This window comes from Marmota flaviventris, chromosome X (genome assembly GCF_047511675.1).
Source record: "Marmota flaviventris isolate mMarFla1 chromosome X, mMarFla1.hap1, whole genome shotgun sequence".
Taxonomy (NCBI): Eukaryota; Metazoa; Chordata; class Mammalia; order Rodentia; family Sciuridae; genus Marmota; species Marmota flaviventris.
Window position 1 is genome coordinate 118,289,909 of NC_092518.1, and position 17,422 is coordinate 118,307,330.

General features: G+C 37.1%; 1 protein-coding gene across 1 annotated transcript in view; it reads left to right on the plus strand.

The window, feature by feature from the left end:
- The window catches only part of Adgrg4 (adhesion G protein-coupled receptor G4), an 86,518-nt gene that overhangs the window by 17,369 nt on the left and 51,727 nt on the right, over positions 1-17,422 (plus strand). The window contains 3 exon segments of the mRNA XM_071606096.1: positions 7,112-13,108; positions 14,072-14,166; positions 16,046-16,110. Of these exon segments, the coding sequence (XP_071462197.1) occupies positions 7,112-13,108; positions 14,072-14,166; positions 16,046-16,110 (6,157 nt within the window).

Below are 17,422 nucleotides of genomic sequence, written 5' to 3' on the forward strand. Positions count from 1 at the left end.
TTTGGCTTTTAGTATTGAAGTTTGTTTCTTCTTGATTATATCAGTAGAGCCTTTTTGCTTCTTTCTCTTTGGTGGTTCCATGTAAATTGAGGGCATGCATTTATGGGTGCTAAATAATTGAGGCATTGCCATACTGTCTTATTGCTTCTCTAAATATTTTATCTATGAAAATCTTATCTTCTCAACATTAAACCTCTCTGGGCCTCATATTTAAATGAAAAAAATTGAAAATAATTCCTAAGACTTGGTTCTAAAATTCTGTGATTTTCATGAATGAAGATATGAATTTTTATTAGTAATTACTTTAGAGAAAAAATTTGATACAGCAGGCCCTCTGGGATGTAGGGGGGGGGGAACCTTGCATCTGAAAGATTAAATGGAATTTTTTTCTGAAAAATAGAAATCCAGGCTTCAGTTTAGAATGGAGTAATGTAAGAAATATTTTCTTTTAAAAATATTTTTAAATTTTTTAAAAAAATATTATTTTTGGTTATACATGACAGTAGAATGTGTTTTGACATATCATACATACATGGAGTATAATTTTCCATTCTTATAGTTATACAATATGTGCAGTTTCACTGGTTGTGTATTAATATATGAACATTGGAAAGTTATGTATAATTGATTCTACTGTCTTTCCCAGTCTATTCTCCCTCCTTTCTCCCCACTCCCCCTGTCTAATCCATAAACCTCCACTTATCCCTCTCCCTTCTCAATGCCTATTATGAATTAGCATCCTCTGTAAGAGAGAAGATTCAGCCTTTGTTTTTGTGGCACTGGCTTATTTCATTTAGTATGATAGTCTCCAGATTCATCCATTTACTGGTAAATGCCATGATTTCATTCTTCTTAATGGCTGAGTAATATCCCATTGTGTACATGTACCACATTTTCTTTATCCATTCATCTGTTGAAAGGCACTTAGGTTGGTTCAATAGCTTAGCTATTGTGAATTGAACTGCTATAAACATTGATGTGGTCGCATCTCTATAGTATGCTGATTTTAAGTCCTTTGGATACATGCCAAGAAGTGGGATAACTGGGTCTAATGGTGGTTCCATTCCAAGTTTTCGGAGGAATCTCCATACTGCTTTCCAGAGTGGTTGCACCAATTTGCAGTCCTACCAGCAATGTATGTGTGAACCTTTTCCCCGACATCCTTGTCAACATTAATTGTTACTTGCATTCTTGATAATTGCCATTCTGACTGGAGAGACAGTAATTTGTATTTCTGTAATTGCTAGTGATGTTGAACATTTTTTCATATATTTGTTGATCATTGGTATTTCTTCTGTGAAGTGTCTATTCACTTTCTTTGCCCATTTATTGATTATTGGTGGGGTTTTTTGGTATTTTGGTTTTTTTTTGAGTTCTTTATATAACCTGGAGATTAATGCTCTATCTGAGGTGCAGATGGCAAAGATTTTTTTCCCCATTTTGTGGGCTCTCTAGAAGAAGTATTTTCTAAGAGATCTCTGGTACTTAAAAATGCTATCTTGCTCAACTAATTCATTTATATTTTTGTAAATCTTATGTTTCTTTTTGAGAGGCTTGCTGGAGATGTTAATAATAATTGTCACATCTATGGTTCAGCCCTTTTTGATAAAAATACCATGTTTAACTCCCATCTCCTGTTTTCCAAAAGAGTTTCCCATTACTTGTTATGGATTAAACTAACAGTGCTCTTTGAGTAGTGCATCAAAGGAGATAATTTAGGATTTTGTGATATTTAGTGTTTTGTTGTTATCCTAAAAAGTGAATGCAGCTCGATTACTAATCAGTTGTCAAGGACTGGGGATTGTGAAATCTTCTATCAAAATCATAGAGAGTGATTCAGGCTCTGGGATTCCACATTGCTTCTATGTGATAGAAATTACCAACTTTCCAAAGCCAATTGGCTGTGATAAACCCATTTGCAAAAATGAAAACTAAGCCAGGCACGGTGGCCCCTGCCTGTAATCTCTGGCTTGAGAGGTTGAAGGAGGAAGATTATCAGTTCAAAGCCAGCCTCAGCAATTTAGTGAGGCCCTAAACAACTCAGTGAGACTCTGTTTCAAAACACACACACACACAAAGGCTCATGGTTAAGTACTCCTAAATTTAATCTGGGGTACCTAAAAAATTAAAAAAGAAAACTAAGACCCTGGCTTTTCTTTTCTTTTACTTGTAGTTATGGACAACTTAGAGGCAGAAAACCTGAAGTAAATATTGTACTGTTGAAATATAATGATTTCTTTATAAGACCTAACAGAATGTGAATCTCTGATAATTGAAATGATTTTGTAAAATTAAGCTCAAAATTATTTATATAACTTGACTTTTCCCTCTCATAGATGTATATACTTTTATCAAGTTATCTATACAGTTATTGCAAGATTCATTTTACTTGCTAATAACCACAAAATCCTAAAGAACATCCTACACACACACCTCAGAATTTCTGGATATGCAAATTAAAAGTAATTTTAATGCTCAAGACAGTGAGATAAGTTAGTAGATTTTCTACCACCATGATTATTCTCACATCGTAGGTAACATGATTCTCAGGTAAATTTAAAGTACTAGTTTCCCTAAGGTAAATATGCAGGATTTCATTTTGGGTGATTTAAATTGGAGAAAGTTTACGACAATCTTGAATTTTACTATGCACCATTATCACTTGGATCTTCCATCATGATTCCAAATTCCACTTATCCAAGCCTAAACTGGGTGTGTGTTTTTTGTTGTTGTTGCTCTGAGTGAGGCTTCTGTCTCAATTTTTCAATTTTTGTGAATTTTACCAGTATTGTCTGAATTTCCAAAAATCAAAATTTGAATTCTCAGAGGTTTCTCTGTTATTATCTCTTAAACTTGTTACTATATCCCATTAATTCCTCCTTTCTAATTGTGATAGGATTAGGGTCTTCACATTGTTTCACCTCATTCCCTGCCTTCTTCATTTCCAATTATTCAGTTAGTCTAAAAATTGGAATTGAGGATATAATGGTAAGTAGTGAAAGAAGAGATCCTTGCCCATATGGCATAGGAAGGAAGACAGATATTAATATGCACATCCAAACACCTGTAAAACTGCAGCTATGGAAAATACTATGAAGAATAAGTATGAGATGTCATAATACTCTCAGATAGACTACTTTGAGCTACTTGTGAAGTTAGGTAATTTAGGCTTTCCTGATGAAGTGATGCATGAATCGAGATCTGAAAGATGAATTAATAAAATGAGGAAGAACAGGAACAACATTGTAATTTGTGGCAACAGAATGTGCAATGCTTTTTTGGTAGAAGGAGAATACTAAGTACTAGAGAACTGAAAAGAAGCTTAGAGCTGGGTGCAGTGGCACACACCTGTGATCCCAGTGACTCAGGAGGCTGAGGCAGGAGGATTGCAAGTTCAAGGGCAGCCTCAGCAACTTAGCGAGGACCTAAGCAAATCAGCAAAACTGTCTCTAAAAAAATAAACAAAAGGTCTTGGGATATGGCTCTGTGGTTAAGTGGCCCTGGGTTCAATGCTCAGTATGAGAGAGAGAGAGAGAGAGAGAGAGAGAGAGAGAGAGAGAGAGAGAAAAGAAGAAGAAGAAGAAGAAGAAGAAGAAGAAGAAGAAGAAGAAGAAGAAGAAGAAGCAGCTTCGAAGAAAAGGGAGAGACTTGGAACAAATTGAGGCTGGAGAGGTGGGTAGGAATCAAACCATAAATGGCTTTATAGGCTCCACTAAAAAAAAATTCTTTTCATGCTGTGAACAATGAAAAGCCACTAAAAGGAGCTGAGTGTGTGCTTGTGTGTGTGTGACATGATTATATTTGCCTTTCAAAAAGATCATTCTGATTGCATAATAGAACAGATTGGAGGGGACCCAAGAGCAGTGACAGAGAGCTCAATGGAGAGGTTGCTGTAGTAGTCAGAGGTTGGTAGTTTGATCAGCATGGCAACTGATAGAGAGAAATTGATTGTATCAAGGTATTTAGGCCAGTCTTTGTGGTGCACACCTGTGATCTCAGCAACTGGGCTAAGGATAGAGGATCATAGGTTCAAGGCCAGCCTAGGCAACCTAGAAAGACTATTGCAAAATAAAAAATAAGAATAAAAAGAGTGGGAATGCAACTCAGTTATAGAGCACCTCTGGGTTCAATTCTAGTATCTGGAAAAATAAGAAAGAGAGAGAAATTCATGCAATAAGATCTAAAGAACACAATTACAGGTTGGTTATGGCAGGTGAGTGGGAGAATGGAGGAGACAGATGGAGAGGAGTTTAACTTTTATAACTAAAGGTATGGTGGTATCATTCAGTAAAGAAATACCAGAAGAAGATCAGTTTGGATAGAAGATGATGAGTTCATGTTGGGGTATGTTCAGTTTGAGATATTAAAGCTATCTAAGAGATTACATCAAGGAAGCAATTAGTTATAAAAATGTGTAGTTCAGAATACAGAATTGGTCCGCAGATATGACTTTGAGATTGGTCTGTGTATAGGTGTAAACTGAAACACTGGTTGTGGAAAAAACTGCAGAATGAGAAGAGTAGAGAGGCTGGGGCCAAGCCTTCACAAGGTAAAATAGGGTGAGTCTGCAAAAGATACAGAGAAGGAGTAGCCAGAGAAGTAGAGGTAGTCAGCATAGATAAACTATCTTTAAAGAATTTTGGGAGTTATGGGGAGGAGAGAGATAAGGCAGTGCCTGCAGAGGAATGTGGGGTTTTGATTTTTTTTATTTCAAGAGACTGGAATATGTTTCATATCAGGATGGAAACACTGATTAGGGACAGAAAGTGATAACTGATGATTTGAGGTTTCTGAATGGTAGGAGGTGACAGGATCTAAAGCACAGTTGAGTTTCTAGCTGATGATTTCAATTACTTTTTCTTTTAAAGTAGGAGGCATGATGATCTGATAAACATGTGGGGGTGGAATTTGAAAATGGGGAAGATTTGAAAGAGTTATTGCTGTGTGGGAGCATAAATTGACCAGAGAAAAGTAGTAGGGTGGATGGGCAGTGTGAAAGTCTTATTTGAGGTTGAAGTTATGGTACATGCTAATTTATCCTCTTGGGTGACCGTGTCCATCAGTGCTTGATTGCCCAAGTGCAGGCATGGAGGAAATGGACAATAGGGATGGCTCAGAGTTGGTGGGAGGAGATTGGGGGAAGAGGACTTACCAGCATCTTAAGAGTCTCTTTGTGTCCAGTCCCCTCTAGTTCCTGCTCATCCTGTATACCACCACGAAATTTCTTTTCCTCAAGACTGCTTTTTATTAACTCATTCCCCTTGGTCAAGAATATGGATCATTCATGGGCTGGGGCTGTAGCTCAGTGGCAGAACGCTTGCCTAGCATGCATGAGGCACTGGGTTCCATCCTCAGTACTACATTAAAAAAGCACCTCATAAGCACCTCAGCACCACATAAAATAAAGGCATGCTGTCCATACACAACTACAAAAAATTTTTTTAAAGAATATGGATCACTCAAAATGGTGCAGTGATTTAGAGCACAGATGATAAACCTTGGTTTGAATTTCAAGTGTGAACTTGGATGATTCATGTGAATTTTCTAACAATTCTAAAATAAGGATAATCATAATATTTACCCTATAGTTATTAGGCAGATTAAATGAGATTGCATGCAGCACTGTACTTGGTTTGTAGTAAATACCCAATACATGAAAGCAGCTACATTATCTTTTCTCATCTGTCTTCCTACTCTTCCCTTCAGGTCCCATCTTAATCTTTCATTCTTTCTCATCACTATTCAACACACTCCCTCCCATTCCCTGCTAGATTGATCTTTTGCTGCCTCCGTATTCAATGCCATGTACCTTTGCCTAATCTACCCTAATTCTATCATTTCTCAAAGGTGTAAGAGAAAGCTTCCTCATTAGTTTGAAGCCAGGTTTGCTCTTTCACAGTATTGATCTCCCATTGCATACTGGTGACGTGTAGAACCTTATTATATTCTATTGTTTACTTTATTATAAACTTCATTATTGTTTTGTTTTAAAATACTATTGTATCTTTTAAAATATTTCAGTACTATAAAACTTTCTCAATGAGAGTATAAACTCTTTGAGGGAAGGAATCATGCTATAAGTCTATGTATTTCTCACAGAACTTAGAATAGTAGAATAGTATTCACAATTCTAGTTAACTTTAATTGATCTGAATGGAGGCATAAGTTAGGCTCCATTGTTCTTCAGAGCAGGGTACAAAGTCCCATGGGGTAACCAAACAATATGCTAGAATATATGAAGAAAATATTACAGTTTCTCCTTATATTTTTGTTACCATTTTTTGACATTTCTATTTTTGTGTATGTTATAATGTATATAATACAAATATACACAAATCTATCTATCTATCTCATGGTTAAGACATTTTAATCTTGAGGCTCCAGATAAAAACGTTTTCAGTTTCTAGTGTTTAAATGAGTGATAGAAAGTTGACTTAGACAAAGTCAGATCAAATATTTTTTGAGAAGTTACTGTGTGCCAGGCATTATGCTAAATGTTTCACACACATTAACTGACTTAAGTCTCATGACAATTTTATAAGGTGGGTGTTATTACAGTCCTTACATTGCAGGATAGGATATTGAAGCACAGAGTTTAAGTAAGCTACTGCAAAGTTTTATAGTAAGCAAGTAATGAATCAAGATTTAAAACTACTTCTATTTGAATCAAAAGTTGATATTCTTTTTTAGAAGATTTTTTAAGTACACAATTTGGTTACTTTAATAGATATAAAACTAATAGAATTATCCATTTCTTCTTTGGTGATTTTTGGTAAATATGTCTTTCAAGGATTTTGTACCTTTCCCAAAGCTAATTGTGTCAATCAGTGCTACTTTAGCATGTTTCCCTTTTTTAAGTATCTATATGGACATACCATGGTATGAATACCTTCCATGGTAATAGTAAGTTACCTAACCAAGGTATTATGAGAACCATATAAGATATTAGTGAGTATACATCATTTTAAGAAAAATGAAATAAACAATGTGATTATGTCTATGATACTTATTTCTCTTAAAAATGAAAAAGAAACTAGATGTTTTCCATAAAAAAATTGTTTCTGATTTCTAAGGCTGAATCCAAAGTAAAAAATGCCTTCTGATTTTACAGTTCTTTCTGAAAATATGACAATTGAAGAAACAAGTATGCCTCTTCCACAACAAATAAACTTGACAACCCCTTCCCAAATTACTGAACTAAGACTACAAAAGACTGTACATGTATCTGCAGTGATGTCTAAAAGCATTCCTATGGATGCAACTAATTATACAACTTTATCATATTCTAATAAAACATCTTCACCTGTAGAAATAATGACTGCATCAAAAAATTTAAGGACATCTATAGCTGAGACAGCTACCTTTGCTGCAGATGGTCTATCTTCTGCAGCCATCTCTCGGCCTACCCAGAGTACATCTATATGCACTACCACTGATTCCATGAAAATAACTAAATCCTCAAGTTCAGAAAGCAAAAGGACAACAAAAATGGCAGAAGTCATGTCTACTAAGACCTCACATCCAACTACAGCTATTAATTTCCTTTCCACATCTGGATTTACCAAGAATTCAAGTCCATCAGAAACTTCAGCTGAATCTCAGTCAGCTATTATGAAGACCACATCTTTATTCTCAATTATTGAGTCAACATCCATGTCTACAACATCTTGGCCCAAACAGAAATCTACAGTTATTCCACCTTTCCCTTTTACCACATCTGGGCAAGAGTTTCTTGTATCTACAGCTGCCAGAACTGTACCTTGGTCCACAGTAGAAGAGACTTCAGGTACAAGTACTGACACTGAGACTGCATCAACATTCCCACCTGAGTCTGTGCTCATCTCTACAGTTGCTCCAGTGGATTCTATATTTACGAGAAATCAGACAATATCTACATTGGCAAAAACTGATGTGCAAACAGCATTTACAGTTCATTCTGTTATGCCTTTTGAGACCACACCTGCTGTAAGAACAGCAGAAACAGAATGGGCATCTACAAATTTCCAGAATATTTCTTCACCCAGCTTGGAGGATGCCATATCTACCTCCAATGCAAAAGACACCTCTTCTATGGCTTTTTATTATGTGACCTCCTCTCCAATCACTAGAACTCAGAATGTACAGACAGTTGTTGATGCTGAGAGTTCAAACACAGCCTTCACTCCTGCAATCACACTTGCACCTACAGTGGCTAAAACTACTTTCTCCTCCACAATCGCAGGGTCAGTACATACTCATAATACACCCACAGCTGGTGAACACATGCTTACTTTAATTTCTACTAAATCACTTTCCACATCCAAGGCATCTGAATCAGATTCCACACCCACAACTGATGAAACTGCCCATGGATTTTCCACCAATGGTAACACTTGGACTTCTAGGCCAGAACAGACCCTGGTAACATCTATAAATACAACTACCACACTTACATTTGTACCTAATGAAAATTTCACATTAGCATTACATGGGAATATTACTAATACAGAATATTCATCCACAACTACTAATATTATCACCCCACTGGAAGCCTCCACAGAAAGTAAGGCTACCACTAGTACTGATACCACTACAGCTAGATATACAACAGCTCTTACCAAAATAATATCTTCACAGTTTGCTAATTTTTCTACCATTTCTGGAACTACAAATGTAACTAATCTGCCTGAGTTTAAATTTACCACCTTACTACTAAAAACCAACTCTATGTCCACAGTAGGTGCAAATGAACTTCCTTCAACACCAAAGGAGACAGCTGTTCCATCAGCAGATATAACATCTACCCTTGCTGATATTAAACTAAAATTTTCTACTGAAGAAAACACTTCTGAAGCAACACAAACAGAAACAAATGGTACAAGCACATTTGGTGATACAACAGCCCCAGTACCAAAGTCTGTCACAACAGAAAGATTCAATGTTACTGTGACAAGAAAAGAAACAACTTCCCATCATCCTAAGGAAAAATCAACAATAGCAGCAGTAGCTGAGCTTTCTCAATTTTCAACAATGCTGGAAATGATAGATGAATCAGCACAAACAGTGACAGCTTTTGCCACTGTTTCCCCTTTTCCTGATACAGAAAATTTAACTAATCTATTGGATCATAAAACTGTAACTACTGAGGTGGGAGGGAATTGGTTTTCAACAAATTTGATGCAAACCACACCTAAGAGTCCATACAATGGAGCTACAGAAATCTTTAATTCAACCCGCAACTATTCAGCACAATGGACTTCAGAGACACCTGGGGGAAATTTAGCTCTGTCTCCCACTTCTGGGAAAATGCAGACATTCCCTGAACTCCTGGATGCTTCTACCACAAGAATATTGGAAGCCAGTGTCACCACTATTCCTACAGACAGGACAGCTTTGTTCTCGTCTGCTGATGTCATTCCTCCACAGACTGCAGCTACTCATTCCTCAGTAACCCCTACAGCTGTTACCAGTATGTTCTCACTGCCAGTTAATGTTTCTGGTGTCACTTCTTCTGTCATCTCTATGGTGGTGTCTGATGAAACTAAGGTGACCATGTTTGAGCCTTTTACACTGGCCAAGGATTTCTCCACATCTATGTTCTCGAATGTTTCAACTCTGTCATCTGCTACAAAAACCACAGCATTGGTGCCACAATTGAGTCAAACAGCTTCCACAACCAGTGATGCCATGCCTACCCACAAAAACTCAACTGATACCACTTCAGAGGCCGTAGTGATCTCTACTACAAAGACACCCATGGCAGTTCCCCCTCTGACAGAAACTGTAGTCTCAATGAGACCTCTCACTCCTGTGACATCTAACACTAGGACAATCCTTTCCTCCACCTCAGCTGACATAGTAACACCATCCACACACACTCTTGTATGCTCAAAACCTCCCCCTGACAACATACCTTTTGTGTCCTCTACTCATTTGGTCACAACTACATCTGCACCAGTAACAACTCAACCCATATCTCAAGTGGAGAAGACTTCTACCTATGGTCTTAGCTTTCCATATACTTTCAGCAGTGGTGGAAATACTGTTAGCTTGGCTACTGGCACCACAGAGACCTCTGTTGTTGATGAAGACATGTCTTTGCACACCTCTGCCAAAAATCTTACTACCTCAGTAGGCATTCACGTTTCTCAGCCTTCCACACGTCTTGTAAACACACCAGTCTTTACCCAATTGGCAACTGGCACCTCTAATTTATCTTCTGACCAAGAGCAGATAACCACTTCCCTGGGGAAAACCACAAGGACTTTGGCAGGGACAGAAATGTCTCCTTCAAAGAATTCTTTTATTTCCTATTCCCAGGGTACTTCATCCTTAGAAATGGCAGATACAGGATTTTCTGAAACCACAAAACCTTCTAGCTATAGAACACATTCACCTTCAGAGATTCAATCTGGGACTATACCTGATGGGAATTCAACTTCATTTCCGACTTCTGGGAGCACACAGGCTACACTTACCTTGACCTCAAGTAAAACAGCAGATGTTCACATTTCAGAAATGTCTACTAGTTTTGGGAAAACAATTCTCCCTTCACAAGCTCTGACAATAACCACTTTTTTGTCTCCTGATAAAGAAAGCACAAATGACCTTCATGTATATACTCCCAGAACTGCAGAAATGATAGTGAATTCCTCCTCTACAACTCACCTTGTCTCATATCACCAGAATACTTCAATCATTCATACCATAACTCCCAGGACAACCAGAATATCAAATAATGTACTCATCAACACAACTCTTTCAGACCTGCCTTCACTTAAGACTCAACCTGAGATAACTTCATTAGTTGCCTCTTCTACTTCTGAAAGCATACATACTTTCCCTAAGTCTTTGTCTCCTTCCACAGCTGGATTATCCAATAACAATTTTACAATGATATCAACTAATGGGATCACTACAGTCCTTTCTGTAACTACAACACTTCTTGGGGAAACTTCCACGACAACCTCAATTCCTGTTTACCATATAACCTCACTGCCAGTTAATGCCACTACTTTCACTTCCAAAAATGCTTCTGATACTCCCACAATACCAATGACCAAGTCTTCTAAAACCACACACTCAAATTGTTTGAAAAATACTACTATGACCACTTCTGGGCCCACATTTGAGATGTCTTCTAGGCCAATTAATGATTCTGTTTCCTTACCTGCAGCAGGTTCTTTTGACACTTCCACAACAAGTGGGTCATTCTCTATTTTATGGTCTTCAACTACCCCTAGGACTGCTATGACCACACAAATATCTACACTGAATGCCATACCTGTGACATATGTTGAACCTACTTCAGAAATGATCACACCTACAGCCACATCCTTTCCAACACAGCCAAGTTTTCTATCCATGAAAACCATTTCAACCACTATTCCAGCTGGAATAGTGACTTCAGTTGTAGGTACCACTGCCACCTCTCTACTTAGTTCTAAGAACAGTGAAGCTATTTCCTCCATTCCAACAAGCACGTCTTCACCATTGCTATCAACAATCCAACAATCATTAAAAGGAGATGAAGCTACAACCCTGGGCATATTACTTGGGATTACTAACAGCTCCCGTTTGGCTATGAGCAGTGGTAGAGTGACATCTCTCGCAAATACTTATTCTAGAACTCCTGTCCCTGAAAATGGGCTTTTGCCTACTCCTTCAGATAATCTTCATACTTCCTTGAATATCCAGGTTTCCCCATCTTCAACTGACTCTAAGAGCACTTTTGGATCCACAAAAAGTGTAAAAGACACCACCATTTACCTTTCCTCTAATATGGGAAATATGACTTCCTTGTCAGAAAATATTTCCTTATCAGCTGAGATAACAAAAAGAGCTACATCTGGGAATACTCCTGTTTTATATCCTTCATGGACCCCATCCAATACAACTATACCCTCTTTGACATTACTTCTTTATTCACCTCATGGTACTGAGGCAAATGCTGAGTTCTCTACTCCAGAGGTCTCTCTTACATCACAAATGGTTGAATATCCAGTTCTTGGAACAAAAATTACATCTAGTAACACAAAGTCTCTGCTTACAACTTCCTGGAACACACCCAGAACTGAATATTCTCAGTTTCCAATTTCTACCACTACTCATGTGCCTACATCCAAAAAGACAGAAACAGAGACTCTGCACCTTGTTCCTGGGTCTTTGTCAACATATGCAGCCCCGCAGACTGGTCTAGTCTCTAAAGATGTTATGGCAATGTCATCAATTACCACATCAGAACTTTTTCCTACCTTTGGTATTTCTGAAAGCTCTTCATTGTCAACATCTTTAAGAGATATCTTCACCTCTTCTGCTAACAGTAAGCACACATTTGAGAAAACAACCACATCTGTAATGCCTAGGACCATATATCCATCAAATCCTTCTAAAATCTCCAAGACTACTACTTCATCAATGCTGACTTGGATCTTATCTAGTCTTCCTTCAGGTTTTTCCGTGGTGACTATAACTAATGCTCCTCATGTTATAACTTCCTCCCCAGTAGGGGTGTCAAAATCTACATTTCCAACTTCTTCCATGATATCAACATACCCACACATTAACATTTCAATACTTCCCTTTGCTACTGAAAGCACCACACTTACAAAAAATACTCCTACACCTACCCTGGGCAGTATCATTAATGGCTCTCCAACTTCTCTCCCCATTTCTACAAAAATCACAGATGACAATGTATACATTTCCACAACCCCTGAAGTATCCTCCAGAGCTACTATGACTACCAACTCCAGAACTATGTCTCAACCTCCATCTGTTGATGGAATGAGTATGTCACATTCTACAGCTGACCACACTCCATCTATTGGTTCCATGTCTCTGCCTAAACCTACAAAAACATCTGCATGGAGCTCAATTCCAGCCGAGTCAGTATCTTCTACTTTAACTCTTCCTAATCCCATACTAGATTACCTCATAAATACAACCACTACTACATCCAGTGCCACTGGAGCTTTATTTTCATTCACAGCTACTGGAATAACACATCCTTCCAAAGCAACTGTGACTTCACTAAAGTCTTCTTCTTTTGAGACAACCTGGATGGACTCCACATATTCCTTTCTATCTACAGAAGCACTGACTTCACCAGTTGCTGCTGAGCCCAAAGGTACTATTTCTTTATGTATGTATCCCTAATAGAAGGCATAATGGGCCATGTGTTCTCTTAGACAGTTCTCTGAGAGCAGAAAAGATGAAGAAGTGTGCAAGTGTTTCTCTTCTTCAGAGACATAGTGTTCTTGTGCAGACATAATTGTGTAGAAAAGTTTCTTGTATTTAATTAAATATAATGCAAATGTATCTTTGCACTCAGTATGACATTTTTAAGCCTCCTTTCTACACGTTTTGTTCTTGATGCTCTGACTGATTCTGCCAATGTGAACATACTAGAAAATTTTCCCCTACTCAGTAGAGATCATATGGCCCTAGATCTGACCATGTTTACCACACATCAGAAAACACTGGAATATATTCTATGCTGCCTTTGAATTCCTCATACTCAGGTCTCAGCCTTCTCCAATCCCTTTAACCAGCTGACTAAGAATACTTATCCATAGCTAGGGAATATTTGACTTCCATATTGTTCCCATTTTGTGTGTCTCTGAAACTTACACTATTCAAAAATTAAAATGATAGAATACAGAAGAGCAGGAGGAACTTAAGGGAAAGAAAACCCTGAAGCAGAAAGGAAGATTAGGTGGAAGGATGCCGGTTATTTTCTCAGTATAAATATGAGATAATGTTCATTTTGGCTATTGAATAGACTGAAAGTCTGTTGTTCAATGAAAGTAGAGAATTTGGGGGAATTTGTAGAATATTGATCAATTATGTAGAAATCAGAAAAATGTCTAAATAATTAAAGCAAAAATGGTATGATGCCATTCTGTTTTGCTTCTGAATATGGTACCAAAAGTAATGGTTCTTCACCTTACATTTAAATTATGCAAAGTTTACGCATTAGAGGTTGTTGTTTCATTTGTTTTAAAATGGAGAGCAGTTTTAATCAAATTTATAGAAGTCAAATTTCTTGAACTAAATGAATAAAATTAATCTCCTTATTTTTTAGTTACAGTTTCCTTCTACAATATTGAAATGAGCTTCTCTGTCTTTGATGAAGAGTCAAGGGTCCCTGTTACCAGTGTTATAAGTGAATTGGCAAAAAAATGGGTAAAATATTTTTTTGAATATTTATGATACATATAAACTTCTGTGACAAAGAGTTAGTAGATTAAAACTAGATTTTACTTTTTTCTATCAATAAACCATTTCACAGATAATGAGGTTTTTTTTTCATTGCAAATCTATTCTGTAAGCAACACTGTGAGGATCTATGCAATCTCTTTCATAGTGCCAATAGTTGAAAGCTTTTATGCAATGTTATTATTTTCATTTGTTTAGATCTGCATATTTCTCTCCAGTGACACAATTTCTGAGTCTTTGCCAAAATTTTCTATTTGGGGGTAAAATAGAAGAACAGTGACAAATTCTGTGCCATTGTATCTAAGTATCTTTGTTTTATGCAATTTAACTTTTCTCTCTCCTTGAATTTTTCTGATAATAAGACTAATTACATATGGTTTGTAAAAAAAAAAATTATCAGATATTAGTATCTAAAACAGAAAGCAAATATCCTCTACTGCTCCTCCTTCCATTAACTACTCCTAATGGTCTAAAGCCTATTCTTTTAGATGTTTTAGATTTTTCTATACATATTATAACATTAATGCATGTGTGTTTATTCACATAAATAATTGAAATCATGCTATTATGGCCTGACTGATTCTGTTAAGTTCCCCTTACTCAATCATGCATATTTTAAATTTTATTTTTGCAGTGCTGATTAAAAAAACCCTAGGCCTCCTAGACAAGCACTGTACCACCACTAAGCCATATCCCCAACCATTAACCATTTATCTCTGAGCATATTTATGAGAGTAAACATAGATCAACCTCATACACTTTAACAGATACATAGGATTTAACTTATATGGTTGTAATGTAGTGTTTTTTCTTTCAAATCTAGGTATCCATTGGTGGACATTTAGGCTCTTTCTATTTTTTCTCTATTTTTAACCACTTCTGAGAGCAATGCCCTTGCAACAAATTTTGAGGCACTTGAGGGTAAATCCCTAGAATTGGAATTGTTACATCAAAAAATATATAAAAATATTTTATATATTAAGAGTTATTACCGGGCTGGGGATGTGGCTCAAGTGGTAGCATGCTCACCTGGCATGCGTGCAGCCCGGGTTCGATCCTCAGCACCACATACAAACAAAGATGTTGTGTCCACTGAAAACTAAAAAAAATAAATATTAAAAAAATTCTCTCTCTCTCTCTCTCTAAAAAAAAAAAAAGAGTTATTACCAAATGGCCTCCCAGATAGGTAATACCAACTTGCATCTTCCATTCAATGGTGAATGATCATATTTATTTCTCCTCTCCCCATCAACACTTATTTTCAAGTGTGTAGAACGTGATTATAAGTGCTTGAAGATGGTGAGTGTATCAGTCTGCTCATGGCGTCTTATGAAGATCTGACAGACTGGGTGGTTGGAAGACAGGCATTTGTTTTCTCACAGTTCTGGAGGCTGGAAATTCAAGATAAAGGTGCTGTCAGGGTTGGTTTCTGGTGAGCTCTCTCCCTGGCTTGCATATGGCTGCCGTCTTGCTGTGTCTTCGCCTAGTATCTCCTCTGTGTTCATGCATCTCTGGTCTCTCTCTTTTTATAAGAATATCAGTTATATTGGATTAGGGACCCACTCTTATGACCTCATTTAACCTTAATCACCTCCCTAATGGCTCTAGCTCCAAATATGATCACATTTGGGGTTAGGGCTTCAACATTTGGACTTGGGGGGGATAATTAAACCCATAACTGTAGGTAAAATGTAAATTGGAAAACTAAGTGGAGCAGATGGACATGTTGAGCCAACTGAAATAATGAATACAGCTTAATGATCACATTGTCCCGGGTGACTTTGCTGGGTTAAAATAGAAGAGTGAGAATATGAAAAAGTTATTTTCTGTTTCTTTTCTTTTACAGTTGAATTATATATTTCAAGACAGTGAATTTTCCCTTGCTAATCTGGCTATCCAAATAAAAAGCAGGTATGTGGATGGCATCTTTTCTGGTTGGAAGAGCAATTTGAGAGCATTCCGGGTCTGTTCATATCCAGTAGGAATTTCTTTTTGTATGCCTCAACTTTAGGGGCTATCACATTTATAGTTGCATCTTCTTTTCTAAGTTCTCTTTGGAATGAGGAAGAAATTTGTCTTACTGCAGGGTATAAAGCCAACAGGAGGAAAAAACAAAAAAAAAAAGTTGAAATTAGACCAAGTTATCTCTACTGCTTGTATAGTTTCTAAAATTCCATGAATCTGTGACTCAAGGAAATCATGCTTTAAAGGGATGAAAATATATAGATGGCCAAATGCGTGAAGATTTATAAGACATTTTACTTTCAGATGATGCACTTTTGAGAATTAGAAATTCCAAAGGGAATATGGAATGTTTAAAATGAGGAATGTCAACTACTCCAAGACTTGCTTGGGGCACAAATTTCAAGAGGCAATTGAAATAGGCAGAAACTGAGTAGTATCAAGGAAACCATGGTAAAGGCTCTCTGTCACCTGAAAAATGCTTCCTGTGCTTTTCTCTACACATATATTAGTTTTCTATTAGAGGGACACCCAGAACAATAGGTATGGCTCTGTTAAATCATGATCAGTTGATTTTTTGAAAAAACATTAAATGTCTTACTCTATTTTCTGTTGCATTATCAGAATACTTCAGTCTGGGTAATTTATAAAGAAAAGAGGTTTATTTTGGCTCATGGGTCTGAAGGCTGGAAAGTCAACAATTATATAGATAGACACATCTGGTAAGGGCATGGTGCTGTTTCGACTCATGGTGAAGAGGGGAAGGTGTGTGAGAGCAGGTGTGTGCAGAAGAGGTAAAACAGGAGAGGCAGCCTCATTTTATAACAATCTACTCTCCAGATAACTAATCCAGTCCCATGAGAGTGAGAACCCACTCCCAAGAGAAAGACACGAATCCATTTATAATGTCTCTGCCCTAACACCTCTCACTAGACTCCATTTCCCAAGAGTGCCACTTAAGGGGCGAAGTCTCAACATGATATTTATTAGGGATAAATCATATTCAAACCATATTACTAAATGTGACTATCTTCTGATAGCTGGACTTCATTTTTTCTTATATGTTAAATATTAATAGGTGGGAGGTTCATATAAAAATAATGTAGGCAAATCCATTATAGATGATTGTCTTAGTTTGGGCTACTATAATAAAAATACAATAGACTGGGTGACTTAAACCATAGAATTTTATTTTTTATGGTCTGATAACTGGGAAGAAAGCATGGCCAGGTCCAGATAAAGGCTTCTCTGTTTATAGTGT